Source organism: Lytechinus pictus, chromosome 3, assembly GCF_037042905.1.
Source record: "Lytechinus pictus isolate F3 Inbred chromosome 3, Lp3.0, whole genome shotgun sequence".
NCBI lineage: Eukaryota > Metazoa > Echinodermata > Echinoidea > Temnopleuroida > Toxopneustidae > Lytechinus > Lytechinus pictus.
In genome coordinates this window covers 13,662,204-13,681,292 of record NC_087247.1, presented here as the reverse complement: position 1 = coordinate 13,681,292, position 19,089 = coordinate 13,662,204, and the positions used below count along the sequence as shown (strand labels likewise).

The 19,089-nt window shown below is 36.1% G+C and overlaps 2 protein-coding genes across 5 annotated transcripts; both read right to left on the bottom strand.

Moving 5' to 3' along the window:
* Positions 1 to 551: 551 nt before the first annotated feature.
* LOC129257789 (carnosine N-methyltransferase-like) lies at positions 552 to 12,863 on the bottom strand. The gene is made up of 8 exons (XM_054896188.2): positions 12,661 to 12,863; positions 9,335 to 9,530; positions 8,640 to 8,806; positions 7,392 to 7,532; positions 6,377 to 6,555; positions 4,887 to 5,000; positions 3,898 to 4,001; positions 552 to 2,973 (listed from the first exon to the last, which is right to left on the bottom strand). Exons 1-8 carry the CDS (start codon positions 12,753 to 12,755, stop codon positions 2,842 to 2,844), a joined length of 1,128 nt encoding a protein of 375 aa, XP_054752163.2. The 5' UTR covers positions 12,756 to 12,863; the 3' UTR covers positions 552 to 2,841.
* Positions 12,864 to 14,137: 1,274 nt separating this feature from the next.
* LOC129256519 (transmembrane protein 267-like) lies at positions 14,138 to 19,034 on the bottom strand. Of its 4 annotated transcripts, none has more exons than XM_054894701.2 (3): positions 18,953 to 19,034; positions 17,891 to 18,231; positions 14,138 to 17,013 (listed from the first exon to the last, which is right to left on the bottom strand). In XM_054894701.2, the coding sequence occupies exons 2-3, from the start codon at positions 18,218 to 18,220 to the stop codon at positions 16,663 to 16,665; spliced, it is 681 nt and encodes a 226-aa protein (XP_054750676.1). In that variant the 5' UTR covers positions 18,221 to 18,231; positions 18,953 to 19,034; the 3' UTR covers positions 14,138 to 16,662. The 4 variants fall into 4 exon arrangements, with proteins under 4 accessions (XP_054750676.1, XP_054750675.1, XP_063952500.1 ...); XM_054894700.2 differs by having other exon boundaries at positions 18,957 to 19,033; XM_064096430.1 differs by lacking the exon at positions 18,953 to 19,034 and adding an exon at positions 18,648 to 18,865.
* Between the last annotated feature and the right edge of the window lie 55 nt (positions 19,035 to 19,089).

Genomic DNA, 19,089 nt, shown 5'->3' with positions numbered 1-19,089 from the left:
CAGCATCATCAAAGCATGATCCGTCACATACCAATACACCGATTTTACTAGATAAACAATATATATTAGGGCAATTCCGTAAACTAATCAACCTTTTTTTACATCCGACCCCATTTTTCTCAAGTTTTACTTCACTTCATAAACTGGTCATGGTCATTTGAGAGCATTACAGACTGTCAAAAGAACGTGAAAATTTCATGGAGATCTGGGGTCGGACCTACATATTACGGAACTGTCTATTAGGAGTTTATCACCTTTATTCCTGAAGAAGGGAAAGGCCCCTGAAAATTCGGTGAAAAAAATTAGCATTGGCAAAAATGCATTGGCTGATTTGTCATGTTGAAAAGTGTAATATCAGTTATGATGAACTGAATAAAGACCAAAACTTGAAATAGAATAAATAATCATTTCAGATTTGGCTATCTCAGGCTAAGCCCTTTGTCTTGAAATGACAAAATTCATTGAGCATCAGTGATGCATTATGGGAAGTATAACAAAATGGTCACATAGAAACATATATTTTTTTAAAGGACAGAGACCACATCGTGATGTAAAAATAATGTATAATTTAATGTTGAATTTCTTCCTTTTTCACAAATTCCAAAAAAGGGAAATTTATCAAAATAAGTCAGACAGAACAATCAAATGACAAATATGATTTTTTTTTCTTTACACATGGATGTAGTTAATCCTTTGATATAACCTGTTTCTAATCAAGTCCAATACAGTTATAAACTTCATAAATTAACATACATCAAAGGGAAAAAAAATCACACTAACATGATCGTTACTTCCATTCATGGACCAATAAAATAATCTTGGATTTCCTTCATCTAATAATTCCTAATTCAAATTTAAAATCTACAGAAAAGTATATGTCCCACCAAATCACTTTTTCATTTTAAAAGTTATTTCATTCGCTTGCTCTATCATACATGCACGATTAAATTATATCAAACAAGATTTTTGATAGAAGAGAACTTAGGAACTTGATCATATTATTATGTACAGTCAAGACCCCCCCCCCCCCGGAAAAACAGTAATGTTATATTAGCATAAAATTTAGGCTATCCTCTGATTTGATATCTATATTCATTGTGTACCACTCATTGTTTGTACATGTTCTTCAAAGGATTTCTTTTTTTTTTCAAAAAATAAAACAAACAAATAAATAATAATAAAAAATTACAATAACCCGGATCATGAAAAAATAATGCATTAAAAAATTAAACCAAGCAAAATAAAAGAGGAATATATTGCATTATATTATCATACATGAAAACAAAATGTCCATAGGTATCATTCGCACAAATATTTGTTTAAAAAAATCATATAACACTGTAAAGGAGAAGAACTATGCTGTAAATAAAAATGCCTACCCTGACTATCATAGGATCTAATAATCAATTGTAAATCCTATGAAATATGTATACTCTTTGTTTTGCACCTAATTGTGATCAATGATGAATGATATGAATTGTTAAATGAAAGAGAGAAACATCTTCTAAAGACTCAGGGAGGGAGTTCCATAGATGAGGACCATGGTGTCTAATATGGATCTCTACATAAGTGTTACTCAGAATTTTTCAATGATTGTGACATATTTCTCACTTTTTTCCTCGAGATGAGATGATGTCCTGTCATTTTATATACAATTCTTGGTATATCAATTTGTATCGGTGTCATTAAATTCATTGTACAATCAATTTATCAGATCATTTTGTACAGATGCAAATACAAACTATCCCCACTTTAACAAAATAGGCCCCCCAAACTTCTGTCTTCTATAAGGTCAGCCACTATGACTGATTATCTCAGACATAAAATGTTTCCTATATAATTGTTATATTAGGCCGGCTTGGCTGGAAGTTACTTCAACAGAAACAGAAACAATAAATATTCATTTTCATCAAAATTATCCAGATATATTTCATCCATTACACATAAAGATGAAATATGAGTTCAAATGGAAATAATCCATAGAAATACATTGCAAATTGACTAATAAAATGATCCACTACAAATGCAATTAACAATATTAATTTTCATTATATCCTAATATATTTCCTCCATCACACATAGCGACGTGGTGTAGCGGTTCTGACTCTCACCTTGTAATCAGAGGGTCATGTGATTGAATCCCACCATGGCCTAGCGTCCTTTGGCAAGGCGTGAATCCACAATTGCCACTCTCCACCAAGGTGTTAAATGGGTACCCGGTAGAATGCGAAAGCCTATGTAGTATGACTAGCAATTGAGTCTTGGAACTCTTGTTGGAATGCTCCCCAGGGAGTGGAGGTGCATACATTGTATGCGGGCATGCAAGGATCCGACGACCGGGGTAATAATATATCGCTTAGAGACGTCGTTCCGATGTGTTAAGTGTTATATAAATGCGGAATATTATTATTATTATTATATATTTTTTTAATGAAATGAGTTTACTTAGAAATAATCAATTTGAACTCATTACAAATTAATTAATCAGATCATTTCATAGAAATGCAAATACACAATGAATATTCAATTTCATTATATCTTAAAATATTTAATCCAGCACACGGTCACATACATATGCACATGGACAAAATATGAGATCAATAGGAAATAATCCACCTAAATTCATTGCAGATTGATTAATCAGATCTCTTCATATTAATCCAAATAAACAATGATTATAAATTTCCTCATATCCTAAAATATTTTACATCCATCAAACATACATAGTCACACTCACCCATACACACAAAATATGAATGGTTACGGAATAATGGAAATATATATATTTGACAACAACTAGAGGCAGACTTGGCATGTAAATGAATTGAGGGGGGAGTACTGTCATAATTGCTCCTGTGCTCTTTCATGAGGGGAAGCTGGTTTTTGACAGACGAAGAAAACACATTCATAGGAGTATCTCATCATGGATTCTGGATCTTGGATGTAGGTTGATCTTACACAGGGGTTCTCTTTCTGCAATAATACAAACAAGAGTTCAATTTGGATGTCTTCAATCAATCAGCAAGAATCATGAAAGTTAATAACATATGTTGTCAAGTCCTAAGCCTCTTGGAATATGAAAACAAATTCAGATAAGTCATTTTTCAAAAACAAAAGATCATAATAAGTTATTCAATAATAAAACCAAAATTCATTGACCTCTAAACCTTTGATATTGACTTGGAAACAAGTTTTTCATATAATATCAATTGTGTTATAGCCAATACTAACTCATTTGATTACATACTTTTTTAAGACAATAAACAAAAAATTAATTTATATCAAAGTAAATTGGTCTGGAATGACCGTTGACATTGACGAAGTGACTAAACATTATGCCATCTGACAAACTTTATTCAAGTTCAAGAGGATAGATTTCAAAACTATATTTTAGGTAAGTTAACAGTAGGTCCTTGACCCCCAAATGACCTTTGACCTCAGCCCTGTGACCAGAAATTGCATTCATCCATTTGCTAATACTTGATAACCTTAACATATAGCTTTATGGACTAGCGACTTTCAAATCATCTTTAAAATTCCAAATCTTAACCTTGGTTCAGCTTTTGATGCTGATACCACAACATAGTGAAAGGTCATTGACCATGAACCTTTTTGGCCTTGATCACATGACCTGCAACCTATGCCAATGATCAGGTTTAAAATTTGAAATAGGTCCTCATACTTTCAGAATTTTAATATCATAAAAAAAATTTAGCCCTGGTTAAGATTTTACATCGCCACTACCATCGGAAAAAGCGGTGCCTATGTTGTGTTTTTGTTATGCCGACTGGAAAAAAACTTGGAATGGGCTACGTTTTAAAGTGAATCATGGAAAAAAACTGGAAACAAGAAGATGGACAAACAACCAAGATGAGGCAAATTATATAATGATCTTACCAGAATCTTGAAGCCCATATCTAGAATGACCCTCTGTAGAACATCATAACTGATCTCTATGGAATCCTCATTAGGCATGTTTTCAAAATGATAAAGAAGAGGACCTGTTAACAAAAGAATATAAAGATAATATAGAATGAATGATACTCTGAACACATATCCATGTGTTGGAGAGAGAGATTCTCCCCTGCCTACAGTATAAGTGACAGTGGCCAGAAAGATGGCCTTGATGGTTAGATGGTGAGACAAGGTGTTACACAAAGAGTGGCTTTGAAAAGTGTCTCGAGAATCCTCATTAGTTATGTGCTCTGATAGGGTAGGGGATCTATTAACAACAAAATATAAAGTTTATATAAAAGTATCAAGAAAATATGATTCCTTGCACACACACATTCCATTGTATGGAGGGAGATTCTTACACAAATGCTCAGAGTGAGGCTTGACATAGGGGTATTTCTAGTAAGCTAATACCCCTTTCATAAACCCAATAAAACCCAATTATGTGGCTAATAGCAGCATAATTTGGTCGTAAAATCAGAGGACAAGAGTTATCCGCCTTATTCTGATGCTGCTATTATCCGCATAATAGCGGCACCGGGACAAGATTTTGAGTTTATGAACGTATTTCCAAATAATGCGGATAATTGCCATGGTGCGGTCACAAGGTCACCCTTTTCCAACACAACCGCATCGGAGGGGGCGTGTCCAGTTGTCATGACAATTATCCGCCTTTTTCAGGACCCACGCTCGTAAAAATAATGCGGATAATTTTCGGAGTCTGTGAACGCAATTTTTATTGAATTATCCGCATTACTCTTAGGCGGCTAATTGGAGGATAGGTTTTATTGGGTTTATGAAGGTCATCTTTTTACCCCCAAAAAATCATTGCATACCTCTGCTACATCAAATGGATTAGATTCCCCAAATACTAAAGCTCTTTTGCGGGTGGTGGCGAATCAATCGATTGCTTGTAAATATTACTTACTTACCTAAATTAACCCAGTGTCCACCAGGTTTCAGAATACGGTATATCTTCTCTATGTACGCTAGGATGTTCTTGGCTGTGTCAATGAAATATGAGGTGGCTACACAGTCCCATAGATCTGTCACAAGAAAGAAATCCATTATGAACCCAAGCAATCATAAAACAAAACAGAAAGTCCACTCTATGTATATTTAGTTAATCTTTGATATACACTCACTGCCCTTCGAATGTCTGGAATACTCACGTAAATTTGCAATTTTTAGTTTATTTGCTGGCATTGTATTTTCTTGTCAAGGAAGTTGATCTATTGAATCATTGAAGCATTATAAACTACAATACAGCAACATATGCTTAGGCATTGGGTGATTTCAAGTACGGTGTTGAAATCTGGTGTTGATGTTGTGACAACACCAACACCAGCCACAACACTGTACTTGAAATAAGGCTGGTGTTGGGATTGACCTCGGAAAATATGACGTATTTCCGGCAGTTCGTGTTGAATGCTGGTGTTGAATGTCGTCTGCTGAACCCAGCACTGCGGCTGGTGCTGATGATCTACGTGCAATTTCCCCATTCACCAACACCAACCCCCAGGGATTGGGAAAATCATGATTTCAAGTTCGGTGTTGGTGTCGGTGTTGGCAATCTCAAGCTCGTGAACAGGCGGCGAACACGATGAAACATCCCCGTAAAATTAGCTTTTACAGTTAAGATGAGTACAAATCATTTGAGCTGTATATATTTTGATGAAGAATAATGTTCACTCTTTCGAATTCTTGAATTAATTAAAACATTGGTATTCTGTACGATGAGAATTTAATGCATTTCTCTCCGATTTCATTTTCGTCGTCGAGACTTCTCGCGTGAAGTTGAGATGATTTAGCAGCGCAGCGCAGAGGCGTGACGTCATGTGCTATCGATAACGCAATCGGTATCATTCGTCTGAACCCAGCTCGGTGTTGGAGCTCGGTTCAGCGGCCTTTTTACGCTCTCAACACCAACACCAACACCGAACACCGAACTTGAAATCACCCATTTCCCATATAACCTTTGACCTGGAGTAAAGATGTAGATTCTCACTCTGATACCTTACTAACCTTCCATGGTGTAATTTTGGATACCCAAATCATATGTTACCCCTAAACTATCAAGTAAGGTTTTCTAAGTTGGGTTTAATTGCTAAAGATGCATAATTATTGTTCTGTTAGGAAATTGGAGGTGGTGATTTTTTTCACCTGATTGCCAGGATAGCAATAATGCTTGTAAGCAACCAACCAGAGGTCTGAAGGCTTACAGTCCTCTCTGAGGGACCAGGTAATGAGGATGAATGCCTTACCAAAGGGTACTAAGGCACCAAGTGGGAATCGAACCCAGGTCATCAGAATCCGAAACCCCTGCTTTATATAATTTGCTTTTATAACAATTTTTAGTTGTATTTCAATTGATACATTCAAACGCAACATACATGAAATGAACATAAACTGGCATGCTAACCTTCGTCTGTGTAGACTTCAAGGAAATCCCCAGCTACCATAGAAAAATGTGCATCGGGTGAAAGGAGCATGGGATTGATGTCAGGGAAGTGGATAGGCCTGATCTGATTGGCTGACGATTTGTTGTTGCTGAATGCATGTATCCATGGATACAATGTAAACATGTTTGTTTCTGTAGACCTGGAAATATATACAAAGAAACAAATATAAAATACTGGTATGCAAGCATAACTCCTGGATCCCAGGATGGTAATTAAGTATACAAATATAGACCAATATCAATTTTCTATTTCATCTTCTTTTCATCCATTATTCCCTCAGTGCATAGAGGTGCTCAATAAGCGAGATATGCTATAAAAGCATTATAGTATTGTTATCATAAATTCAAGCATTATACTATTGCTATAATTAATTCTGAAGAAAATAATATCTTAATTTTTCTTATAATATGTATAAGGATAAACAGTACATAATAACTTTACTATTCACCTTTCAGAGAGAATTCGCTAAGGAGGGAGATATTCCTTGATCACACACAATCCAATGAAAGAAATCAATACATGAATCTGGGAGATATCGAAAATCTCTAGTTTTTCACTTGATAATCAGTCAATTTTCAGGGATTAGACTTGGCAGTTTCAAGTAAATACAAGGACCATGTGTAGTAACCACTTGGTCAAACACCAATAGTCAATATAGACAGATTTTTAAACACCTAATTTTTAGTCGACACAGTACACATTTTACCAACTTTGCTGGGCATTAGACTAAATGAGAATTAGACTAAGTGGGTTAATAAGCTAGACCACATGTAATGTAGACCAAATTCATATATTAGACCAAATGGGTTTAGCCCATTCGCTATTAGACTATCTGAAAAGTATACCAACTTCTTGTGGACCATGTGAATATAAACTTTTAAACTTTGATATCAAACATAATTTTAGATGAATTAATGATTGAATTTCAATTCTAAGAAGAGAAAGTTTATTGAAGTGTGGTATATACTCACTTACTTGTTGAGGATAAAGTGTGAGGCAATGAGCATGAACAGACTGAATTCATTGCCCTGGCAACGGTATCCGTTGCTTGCAATCTCAAAGGCTAACCGACCTAACCCTGCACCTGGAACCAACACATCCACTTCATCTGGTTTACTGAAGGAGAAATCAGAGGGGCATGTCATGAAGCAAACAGTCATTGATTGTTCACAGGTTAATTGTTTCTGAGCCAATCAGATGCAAGCATTTCCGTAGCTTATTACAGTTGTCAGTGAAAAATCACTGATTATTTGTTTCATGAAATATTCCCCAGAAGGATTATGCTGGCCGGTAATTATGTGAAGATGGCATCAAAACTTAACATATCAATATAAATGGAACAGAGATATAACAAATGTTGATAATTACAAACATTACTCCTATTCAGGCGAGAAGTGCATTAAGATCATTTCACAAGTTTGCTGCAGTACGATAAGCGCATGTCCTGACACCATTTTAGGACGCAAATTGTGTAAACCATGACATCATTGGTTTTTTTTTAAGGCTTAATCAGAATATTTGTTTGGGAAGGCTTTGAAGAGCGAACTATCCTGAAAGATATCTACCATCAAAATTGGAGTTAAAAGTCAGAAGGCTAAACTTTTAATATAAACATTTTCAATGTTTGGCCAGGCTGAATAAATTCATGGTCAGTAATCTGTAGATTTTGACATTCTAGCTTTTAGTGGAGAGGTCAATATCCCTACCCTACAATTTGAAATCTCCAAAGGCATGAATAAAACTTTTTTACAACTTTAAAAACTTCATTGCTTTCTTAAATAATTATTCAATTTCAATAATTATATTTTCCTCACAAAGATGTTTTGGACAACATTGTGAAAAGATCAACTCAACAAATTTAAGCAGTTTTCAGCTCATTAAAGTATGGGCTTATATTATTTTCATATAAGTTTGTGATTAGGAAATATTTTAGGTAATGTATGAAGGTCAGCTAGGTGGTATATCAACAATAGCGGAAGTGGTTTACGGTACAACATTCTGTAAAGTCCAGGAAAGGACTAAGAGAAAGTGGTAGAAGTGAAATGGAGAGGCGAGAAAGTAAAGGTTAGTAAATACACTGAATTCGGCTAATGTGAGCACTGTAATGAAAAATAATTACATTACAATTCCCAACAAAGATTGTTCTCAATTAAATAAACTTAGACATAAGAATTCATAACTGAGTGAAACAGTGAATTTGTAAGTTGCAATAAATATCCTTACCATTTTCCCTTTGGGTATAACTGTTTGATCTCGTCAATGATAGGCTTATAACATCCATCCCTCTCTTCCTTGCCATCTGAACTCCAATCTCTGAAGAACTGCTTCAAGGTTGTTAGTACTTTATCCATGTCCATCTTCACAACAGCTTTAGCCCCAGCACTCTCACCCTACAGGAGAGAAAGTGGAAATGTTGATATTTTATTGGCTTGCTATCCAGATATTCAACATGAACCCATCGACTGAATTATTTTGTAATTTCAGCAATTTTTTGTACTGATACCACTCAGTTCCAGTTGACAATGGGACTGGGTTAACAGTAATTTACTTGATTGCGCATCTGCATTACAAATATGCATGATTGACCATTGTTCATAAAAAGATGCAATTATAATCTCATTTTCAAGGGAATAACACAGAAAATTAATTTCAATTTCCCAAAAGTGGGGCACTTTGTGGAATTTACGTGTTTGGGGTAAATAATCTTATCAGCTAAAAATCCATTTCTCTGTAATGGTTTGATGGAATTAATTGAAACCTTTAGGTTTTCTTTTACTTTCATCAAACTGACTTGATGTCACAAAGGACAATGTCCTATGAAGAAGAAACCATTTCTGACTTTATAATTGAAGTCTTTGGTCCACCCCCTTATTTATTCAGCCTAAACATGATTGATGTGTAATCCCCAATATACTTACATTTGTTATCACTGAGCTGTTCTCAAACATATCTCTTGTACTGTCTAGCATAAGCTGAATGATGATGAAGTTATGGTCAATGCAGTGTTTGATCTGTTTGAGATGTGGTATAAAGTCTGGCAACAGGTCTTGGTGATGCTGTGGAATAGACTTGAATGATGCATGTGCATGATCAACTCGACTCGAAGCATAGGTTCTGTTTAAAGAAATGGGGTTTAAGATCAAAATAAATTAATTGTGAATTAGTTATTATTTGGGAATCATATTCTATAGTTTAGGACCTACATAGCTCAATGATTTAGCTTTGTGCCTAAACTTAATAGACCATAAATAAAATTCACTGGAAGAACGGGTATTATGAACTCGATAATCATATTGAAGGTCTGAAAAAGGAGTGGGTAACAACATCTATTACCATGTCTACTTAAATATTGCGAGTTCTTGCATATTAATATAATATATATTAAGTGTTTTGAAGTGTGAATGAGAATATAAGAAATAATGAGTGTACAATGAGGAAGTATCAAGAATGGCATATTGTGATATGCGTGCTGTCATCTTTTTTCTTGGCAAAAAACCAAGAAAACAAGATGGCAACATAAACACGGTGTCAAGTTTTCCCCGTCTTTTCATATTTTCCTCGGTTTTTTAATTAATTCTTGTTTAAAATGAAATCAATATCGTAGAAATGTCGGAAATGAAGTTGAATCTCATTTACATGATTTAGGGCTAGATCTCACGTCTTTCTTTCAAGGAGCACATTTCTAAAGTGGTGTCAAAGTCTAATAGACTGCTTGGTATTATAAGAAGAACTTTTGTACATTTGGATAAGACCTCTATTAAGCTTTTGTTTAAGGTTATTAATCGCCCAATCTTAGTATGGCCAGGCTGTGTGGTCACCGTATAAGCTGGGAGAGCAGAGGCGGTTAGAGAGTGTCCAACGTAGAGCTACTAAATTGATCCCAGGTATTAAGCACCTATCATACTCTGAACGTCTTCGCCTCCTGAAATTGCCATCACTCAGTCACAGACGTAAAAGAGGTGACATGATTGACGTGTTCAAATATCTGCATGGTTACTATGATACAAGTTCTGAGCTTTTATGTCTAAGAAATGGTGGTAAAACATGTGATCATTCCTTAAAGCTAGAGAAAAGATATTCACGTCTTGATGTGCTTAAGTTTTTCTTTGCTAAACGAGTGATAGATGTGTGGAACAGTCTCCCAGAAGATGTAGTTACTGCTTGTTCAGTGATTGCATTTAATAGACTGGATAAGCATTGGGAGAAGATTGCCTATGATTTTGAGTGATTTTCAATTCTTGTGTTTTCATGGAATTTTTTGCTGGTCTACGATGCCCCTGCCACCCCTCCCTGCCAACATAAGTAGCGTATCTAATTTTGTCTGAAGGAGAGCAGCAATAGACATTCTACTTTGATCGATGAACAGGCTTAGTCCTACAACATCGTTGGAGTAAACTATATTAAACTTTTTGAAGGAAAGTAGAAATCTCGGGGAGAAAGTTTCGGTTTTTTTCGCGGTACAGGCACATGAAAGTGGGACACGATCTCACTTCACTACAAAGTATGACAATCCACACATCGTGACTGCTCTTGACTCCATCACACGCGATCGTACCCCTCGCCCGCGCCCCTTGGCCGGCAACGGGGTCGGCCGTATCGAAAACATTCACATGCACACATCGTTTGATTTAACAACACGGTCGTGTCTTGCTGCCCTCTACGTTTGAAGATGTAACAGCACGATATTCTGGTCTTGAAATTCAAAATGGCGGATAGGCTAAAGTAGTTGACTGCTCAAAACCATGTCCAAAAAACCCCAAAATTATCGATAAAATTTCATTCAACCGTAAAATAATGCTAATAATGTGAAAGGTGATGTATTTATGTTAAATGTGTTTGTCAATATATATTTTGTGTACCCGCATAGATCCGATTAGAGCGGATTCTACTGCGTTGTTGGTACAGTGGCAGATATGGGGAAACAGAATTTCCGTTTTCTGACATGTTAAGGACGTTCCACAGTTAAAGTGAAATCCATGTCATTTTCACCAAACTTTTCACATAGATACTTTAGAACCTGAATATTCGAAATATGCAAAAAATAACATAGGTCCATGTGCTTCATTTTTTGCTATAGAGCTTCAAAGTTCACCCAACTGGATGTTCTTAAGAATTGCGCATTCAAAATAATTTGGCATTTTTAGACATCGCAAGATCACTACAATGAGTTTAAACCTCTATTACTCAGTCAAAATACATGAAAAGGACATCAAATTTCGCAAGAGAGTTAATAATTGTATCGTTAGAATGGAGAATCTCTTTATAGTGCTATTCTTTTTGCAATTTTAAGTCTAACAGCACTGTCAGTTCTTAAAAATGGCGTAAAAGATAACAAAAACCCAATCTCAAAAATGTGAAATTTCAATAACAAACTACAAAAGTACAATAAATGCTGCACTTTACTCAAAATCCATGTCATTTTCACCAAAATTTGCAAAGTTGTAGAAGAAGGTATACCTAAGTAAGAGGTTCAAACATTAAAAAATAGGGGTTCATGTGCTTGTTTTCAAACTATCAGCATTTTTATTTGAGCAAATGTGTTTTTAAAAACACAAAAAATGCGCCAAATGCTTTGTATCTATGTGAAGAAAAAGTCAAAACCACTCTACCATTTATTCAAACTCGGGGTCATATTCGTGATTCTTGGCAGCACTGCAGAGTAAAGTATTTTGAAATTGTAGAGATATTTTTAAAAATGGTCCATGGAATAATTCCATTTTTTAGCTTCATAAAATAACGCATCGGATCTGCAGTTAGAGTACAGATGATGAGAAAAATCGGCTCATACCCACAGCTAATTAATCACCTGTTCATCCATTGTGACGTCAGCGCGCAGAGTGTAAAATATGCGCAGATCATAATGCGCACAAACATAACTGTGGAACGTCCTTACAACGGAATTTAAGATTTTCTGAAACGGAAAAGGCAATTTTTTTAAAAGGAAAATCACTGTCCCTACTCCTGGCTAGGCATATTGACCTTTAAATGTGATTGAGAGACTTGCTACATGTATAACATTTGCGAATAATTACTGGTGGGCAAATTCTCTCGAAGTCGGCCGGTGCAAAACTGCATTAGCGCCTCTTCCTGTTCACGTTAGTCCACTACGCCTCGACCTCGAGCTCCGCCGCCAGAGCTTCTGGCGCGATGGCGGAGCTCCTTGACGTTGACTCGGCATGGCTCATGGAGAGTCACGGTAAGATGACCCGATATCTCTAACAACAAACAGACAGACAGTACTCACTTGTAATACATAAATGCTGCTAGAATTCGCATAAAATGTTTCCTTTCAAGATCTTCTTCATTCGAAATGTTTGTTTCTGTTTCTTTCCCAGCCATTTTAGACTTTTTTCTTGATTCCTCGTCTGATGTCGATCTTCCCCTCGATCTCTCGGCTTCGTCGGTGATGGCTATGGAGTGCCAGGGTAGGACCCTACTTCTTTTTTTTTAATCCTAAAATTTAGTAAAATGAACACTAAAAGTTTCTGGATTTTCATCAGATTTCTTCACAATGTTAACTTGATTTTCTGCTATATTTTTTTCTAACGAGCTAAGTAACATGCAAAATGAATGGAACTATCAAATTTAAATGAATTATGTAAAATTTTGTTTACAATGATAGTTTATCAGTTTGGCACTTTGGACTCTCATCGTTCAAAATGTTCAATCTCTGGAATAATCATTTAAAACTTTAATAAACTCGTTAAAATTGGGAGTTGAAGCAACTGTCAAGTACATGTAAATGTAGACACAAGACAATTGATTGAGTGGGGACTAAAATAAGTTAAAAAAAAAAAAAAAAACCAGCTAGAAGAGACAAGAAAAGAAGAAAGTGATACATAAAAACTTTTATAGGGGGGAAATATAGTAAAGAAAAAGAACGGAAAAGAAAAAGAACAGGAAAAACGAAGGAAATGTGAAAAAAATACAGAAAGGAAAGATAACCAAAGTGAAAAGGACAATAGCATTTGAGAAGTAATAGATGAAAGGTATAAAAGAAAAAAGTGGAAGGATAGAGAGAGAGAGAGAGAGCATGCCATGGCCACACCTGCACATACATTTTGCCGGGGGGGGGGGGGGGAGCAGGACACATAAACTTTTTCTAAAATTCCAAAGCCAGGGAGCAAAAGTGACCGATCTTGTCATTGGGGTACTTTTGCATTTCCTAAAGTGAAATTAAAAGACATTGTGCATATTTTTGATGCATTTTGTGAAAATTTTCAGTAAAAATTTTAGCTTTAAAAATTGTACCCCCTGCTGCTTATGCCATTAGAGAGAGGGGGGATCAGGGAAAGATCAATTCCTTAGTATTTTTTCTGGGTAATTGGTATGCATCTCGCCCTCTTTTGTATAGTTTCTTCCCCCAAGATATTATTTTTTTTACTTGATTATACATCCAACCTTTTTCTTATTTTCTGATTCACCTATTCTCAAGTTTTTTTACCAATCAAGAGAAAAATATGGCTTCATAGTTTAATTTTTGCCAAATTATTACCAGGTATGAATTTTTGTAAATCATCTCTCTCTCTTAATCCACTATTCCACTGTCTCCCTTTTCTAATCACATATGTTTTGGCTTAAGCCCTAAAGTGCAAAGTTCTTTATTCAACTCTCTCCCATCCTCGCCACCCTTTCTCCACACAGTATATAAACTGGGTTATAAAAGAAACTAATCAAACTTTACAAGGGCACTGCACAGATTCTACTCAGTCAAAATGAACAATATTTTTACACAAGCTAGCTTCAATAATCTTTTATAAGCACATATGTCAATAATTAAAAAGATCTTTTCAATCATACAGAGGCTATAGCCCCTCACATCAATTGGTTTCTGAATCCAAAGTCACAAAATGGCAAAAGAAGACCGATGAAAATGAGATGGGATTAAACTTCCCAGCTTATTACACAATACACATGTCCTTCAAGGGCATGTTTAAGTAATTGACTCAATCACAAAGAAGTTACAGGAATTGAACATAAAGTTTTTAAATGACTGGAATAATCACACAGCCACACAGAGATCCCCAGGGGATGTTCTGTTTAGTGGGGGATAATCTGAACACGGTGTGGATCTGTGTGCATCTAACTAAGCCACATTGGCAATGGTACAAATGGCCTATAACTGATTTGAATCTATAGACATATCACCTGAACAAAAAAAAAATCGGTTGGAGGGGGCTGCACCCTAAGGCCCCTGCCCCTGGATCAGCCTATGTCCGTGTTAAATTGAAATATCACAAGAACAAAACCAAAAAAAATTACCCATAATACCACAGAAATTTAGAGATGATTATTTCTTCAACATGACTATATAATGAGACTGAAGTGTTTACAATATGCCCTTGCAAGCACCCACAAGGAATCAAACTCCTGTGATGAATTTGGTAATTTATTTACTTATAATAATTATTCATTTTTATTTCCCCAGCAAGATAAAGAGAGCTTCAAATGATTGATTCAAACACATGAATACAATAACATTGAGCACCAGCCCGAGGATGAAAAAAATAAAATTCTTTCCTATTGAAAAGCTCTCCATACTGGCTGGTGCATTGACATGAAGCAGAATAGATAATATATAATACAAACATGGTTAATTCAAATATTGAAATAAACCTTCATGAAAGCAATAGTATTCAAGTACATAGATGTCATATTATCTTTGATATTGCACAGTTATATCATTCTTGAAACTTAATATGCCAATTCATTTTGTTATGAATTAAGAAAAACGGTTGTTATTACCAGATAGTTAATGATTAATGAAAAAAGGCAAACATTTTGCAACATTATGGGTGTGGAACACATGATTTTTTGTGAAGTTAGAAATCAAATTAAAGAATCAAATTAAAAACGAACAGAGAAAGCATATAGAACCAGCAATTTATAAGATTTGAAAACAAAACAAAGTATTTCAGAGCGAAATAAATTATTGACTTTATGATGGTAAAAAAAAGGAACGGTCATGAATTTATGCAGGTTTATTGGGACAAATCCGATAAAAGTATACTTAAAATATTTTCTATAAATGTATTAAAAAATAAAAATAAACATTAAGTGAAAGGTACGATACAAAAGCCTAAAAAATATAGAACAATTAGTAAGCCTCTACAAAGAGGGGCATTTAAAGAGGAAAGTTTGGTGTTCAAATCAGGGAAGTACAAGCATTAATTGGTACCAACGACAAACTAGAATGTTTCTACAGTTTATTCATTTTGGTCTAATGCCAGTTAGTCCAATTTCCAATTTGTCTACTTTCATTTGGTCTACTATCAGTTCGTCCATTATCCACATGGTCTAATGGCCATTTCGTCCATTCACCATTTTGTCTAATAACCAGCTGGTCCAATAACCATTTAGTTCATATACCATTTGGTCTAATTGGACTAAGTGTTCAATTGTGCAAAATGAATGAAAATGAAATGGATATTAGACCAACTGGTTATGAGACGAAATGGTCATAGACGAACTGGTGATTAGACGAAGTGCTATTGGACCAAATGGTTGTTAGACAAAATGTTGATGGATGGAATGGCATTAGACTAAATGAAGGTAGACCATGTGGTGAGTGGACGGGTTGGCAGTAGACGTATTGGCAATTTAACTGTTTCTACTAGGGACGGGGGGGGGGGGGGGGGGGGGAGGGTGTTACCAAGAACAAACTACATTGTAGTATACTTCTACAAGGGAAGTGAGTGATGATTTAAAGAATTAGGATAGGGACGGCATTGGGACCCAAAACAACTATGCTTTTACAGGCATGGCAGGGAAGGGGGTAAAAGAGCATTAAAAGGTGTTAAAGGGGAGGCCATGTCAACATTAGTGACATTATTGGACAAAAAAAAATCAGACAAGCTAATCCTCCTTGAAAAGGCTGATTTCACCGCTGATAATTCAGAAGTCAATCATGTTCAAAGTTTTCAATATACATATAGATAAGAACTTATGAAGTTGGGAACATGGAGGAAACCCATGACTTTTAAATGTTTTGTTCCAGATATCAAATCGGAATGTGGCATTCCAACTGAGAAGAAGCCCTCGAATATCTCTGGATCTGAATATGCCATCATACCCCTGGCCACCATAATTCCCGAATTTGAATGAATATCTTTTGTAGAACCTGTATAAAAAAGCTAGTGGCCACTTTTTCTGTTTCACCTAGGTGGGCTTATAGATGTGTTTGAATGTACTCATTCCTTGTCTCTCTGTGTAACATTGTAGACAACTGAAGCGAAAGACTGGTCTCTCAGACGTGTTCGATTATTACATTTTTTGGAATGTGCTTGGAGTCTAACAAACGACTGTGCCAATAACTCGTGCCATTCATAAATGCTATGACCAAGTAAGGTAGGACGGCAATCACAAAAATGTACGACAGGTATGGCAGCCTCGACATGCTATTCCATGGCCACAACCAAAATCCTCTCCGTGTCGCATCCCTCGTCAGGTGCGAGAACCAGGCAACAAATAGGATGAGTGGTAGATGTTGTAGCCTTGGCATCTTTGACAGGCTTACAACGAGGAGCAGTAGGACACAGAAGACCGGGATCAGTGTTGCTGCATGGAGTGGCGGTCTTGACTGCATGGATAATGCTTTCTGAAATTGAACGTGAAAGAACAGGAGGATCAATAAGGTTATGCATTTTCAAGTCTGAACTCACCCCAATTGTGTTACCTCACACAAAACTAATATAACAGATGAATTCATGGACATACAAGTTATGGAATATGGAGCACCAACATATGAAGCTATCATGCCTAAAATAATTACCCTTTTTTCCACTTCAGTATTTTCTTTTTAATAGTGCATGATGGAATACATATGAATCTGTTCATGGTAACCCATGGTAATATGAAATTGAATTCAGAAACTCCAAAGTTGGATTTAGTAATTCTATCTTTTGTTATGCAAATGATAAGAAACCAGAAATATATTCATTTATTAACAACAATTATGACAATGAGTTATAAACCAATGTGCAAGTAATTGCAGATTTACCATTAAACTTTAAGAATGGAAAAACAAAACCCAAGGAGCATACTTGTAAAGATATGTTGTTTTACTTTATGTCCTTTGGAATGGGACCAGAGTGGCCACTTTCCGATACATTTCTAATTTCCTACCACATCTGTTATAAACCAAGAAACCACCCCCCCTGGCCCCTCGAGTGGGTAAGAGTTTGTACTGCCAATTGCTAGTGTGCACTCTAATCCCGGAGAAAGGAATTGTGAGGGGTGGCCTGGTACGGGTGGGTGTGGTTGACAGTAGTAGACCTACACACTTCTAGTTTTTAATTGTTATTGAATATCCAAGCCCTAATGTACAGAATGTCAAATAGAAAATCTGAGTTTTTTTTAATAATATCATTGCATATTTGCATTTACTATCAACCAATCAAATTTAATGATTTCAGTAGTTCTTAACCCTTATTGTAAATTTGTTATCAAAACAGGTTTTATGAAATCGGTCCCACCTGTAAGTTGAGAGTTCCAGCTGCTGCAAAATGATCAAGATCTACCAAAGAAGACAAGATGCCACATAGGATGATTTCCCAAAGGAATTCATTGTCCAGCAATGCTCCGAAGGGTAGCAGAGTTGGGTTGATAACAATTGTCCAAGATAGGAGACCAACTAGACCATGAGTTCCATTGTCTACAAGTGCTCTATACCAGTTCGATGGCCTGGGTGGATGTATCTTTGACAGCAAGAAATCTCCAGTAATGCATGTCACTATCAAAATGGCAGTGAGAACAAACCTTTGATGTATAAGTATGTGTCTGTTGTAATAGTCTATCAGAGCCATGACCTCTCGTTCTGAAAGAATGATAGCAAAACATGATACTGGGAGTAAATTATTACTATTATTATCCAAAACTTGTACAATGTAAAGACAAAAATACAATTTGAAATTGAATAAGTGATGATTGGACCAAATGGTTGTTAGACGAAATGTTGATGGACGGAATAGCATTAGACTAAATGAAGGTGGTAGACCATGTGGTGAGTGGACGAGTTGGCAATTTACCCCAGCCAAGATTAGAACCTATGGCTATGCAAATTTCAAATTTGAGAAATTGAAGTAGAAGATATGCCCCAAAATAAATGCCTAACATTAGATTTAGAAATGCACTTTTGCCCCAGATAATAATAGTAATACCAAGCGAATTATGAGTACAAGTACATAAGTAAGATTCCGCAATGGATGTAAAAAATCACTGGCATTTATGCACCGGTTATATTATCATGCACGGCTAGCGGCTATAGATGCTATGGCCTTCTGTGGCCAAGCGCCAGCCTATATAGCAAGCCCCCGGCCCCCGCCAGCCGGTCCGGGATGAAACCGCGAGTAGGTTGTGGCATGGGTTTCGCCGGGCTGGCGCTGGTTAACTCAACCGGTCATGCGATGCATAGCAGGGCCCTTCTGTTTCGGGCATAAACGCATCGGATAAGACCTTGTTTGATATGAGAAAGCGCACTAGCGCCTTCGATTAAAAGAATGTTTTCAAAATATACATGTAATCAAGTTGAAATATACCTACAAATCGAAAACATTACGACAAACACTCTTCACCGCACCGGACGTAATTCCTGTAGACGTCATAGTAAAGGGAAATCCCCTTGCTACTCATTGATGTTAATGCGCATCATGATCTGCGCATATATAACATAGTC

Coding starts and splice junctions, on each gene's coding strand:
- LOC129257789 (XM_054896188.2), bottom strand. CDS start 12,755: ATGGCTGGGAAAGAAACAGAAACAAACATTTCGAATGAAGAAGATCTT. Junction 5,001..6,376: donor TGAAGTCTACACAGACGAAG/GTTAGCATGCCA, acceptor TTCTTGTGACAG/ATCTATGGGACTGTGTAGCC. Junction 4,002..4,886: donor TGGACACTGGGTTAATTTAG/GTAAGTAAGTAA, acceptor TTTTGTTAACAG/GTCCTCTTCTTTATCATTTT.
- LOC129256519 (XM_054894701.2), bottom strand. CDS start 18,220: ATGGCTCTGATAGACTATTACAACAGACACATACTTATACATCAAAGG. Junction 17,014..17,890: donor CTGGAACTCTCAACTTACAG/GTGGGACCGATT, acceptor GTTCAATTTCAG/AAAGCATTATCCATGCAGTC.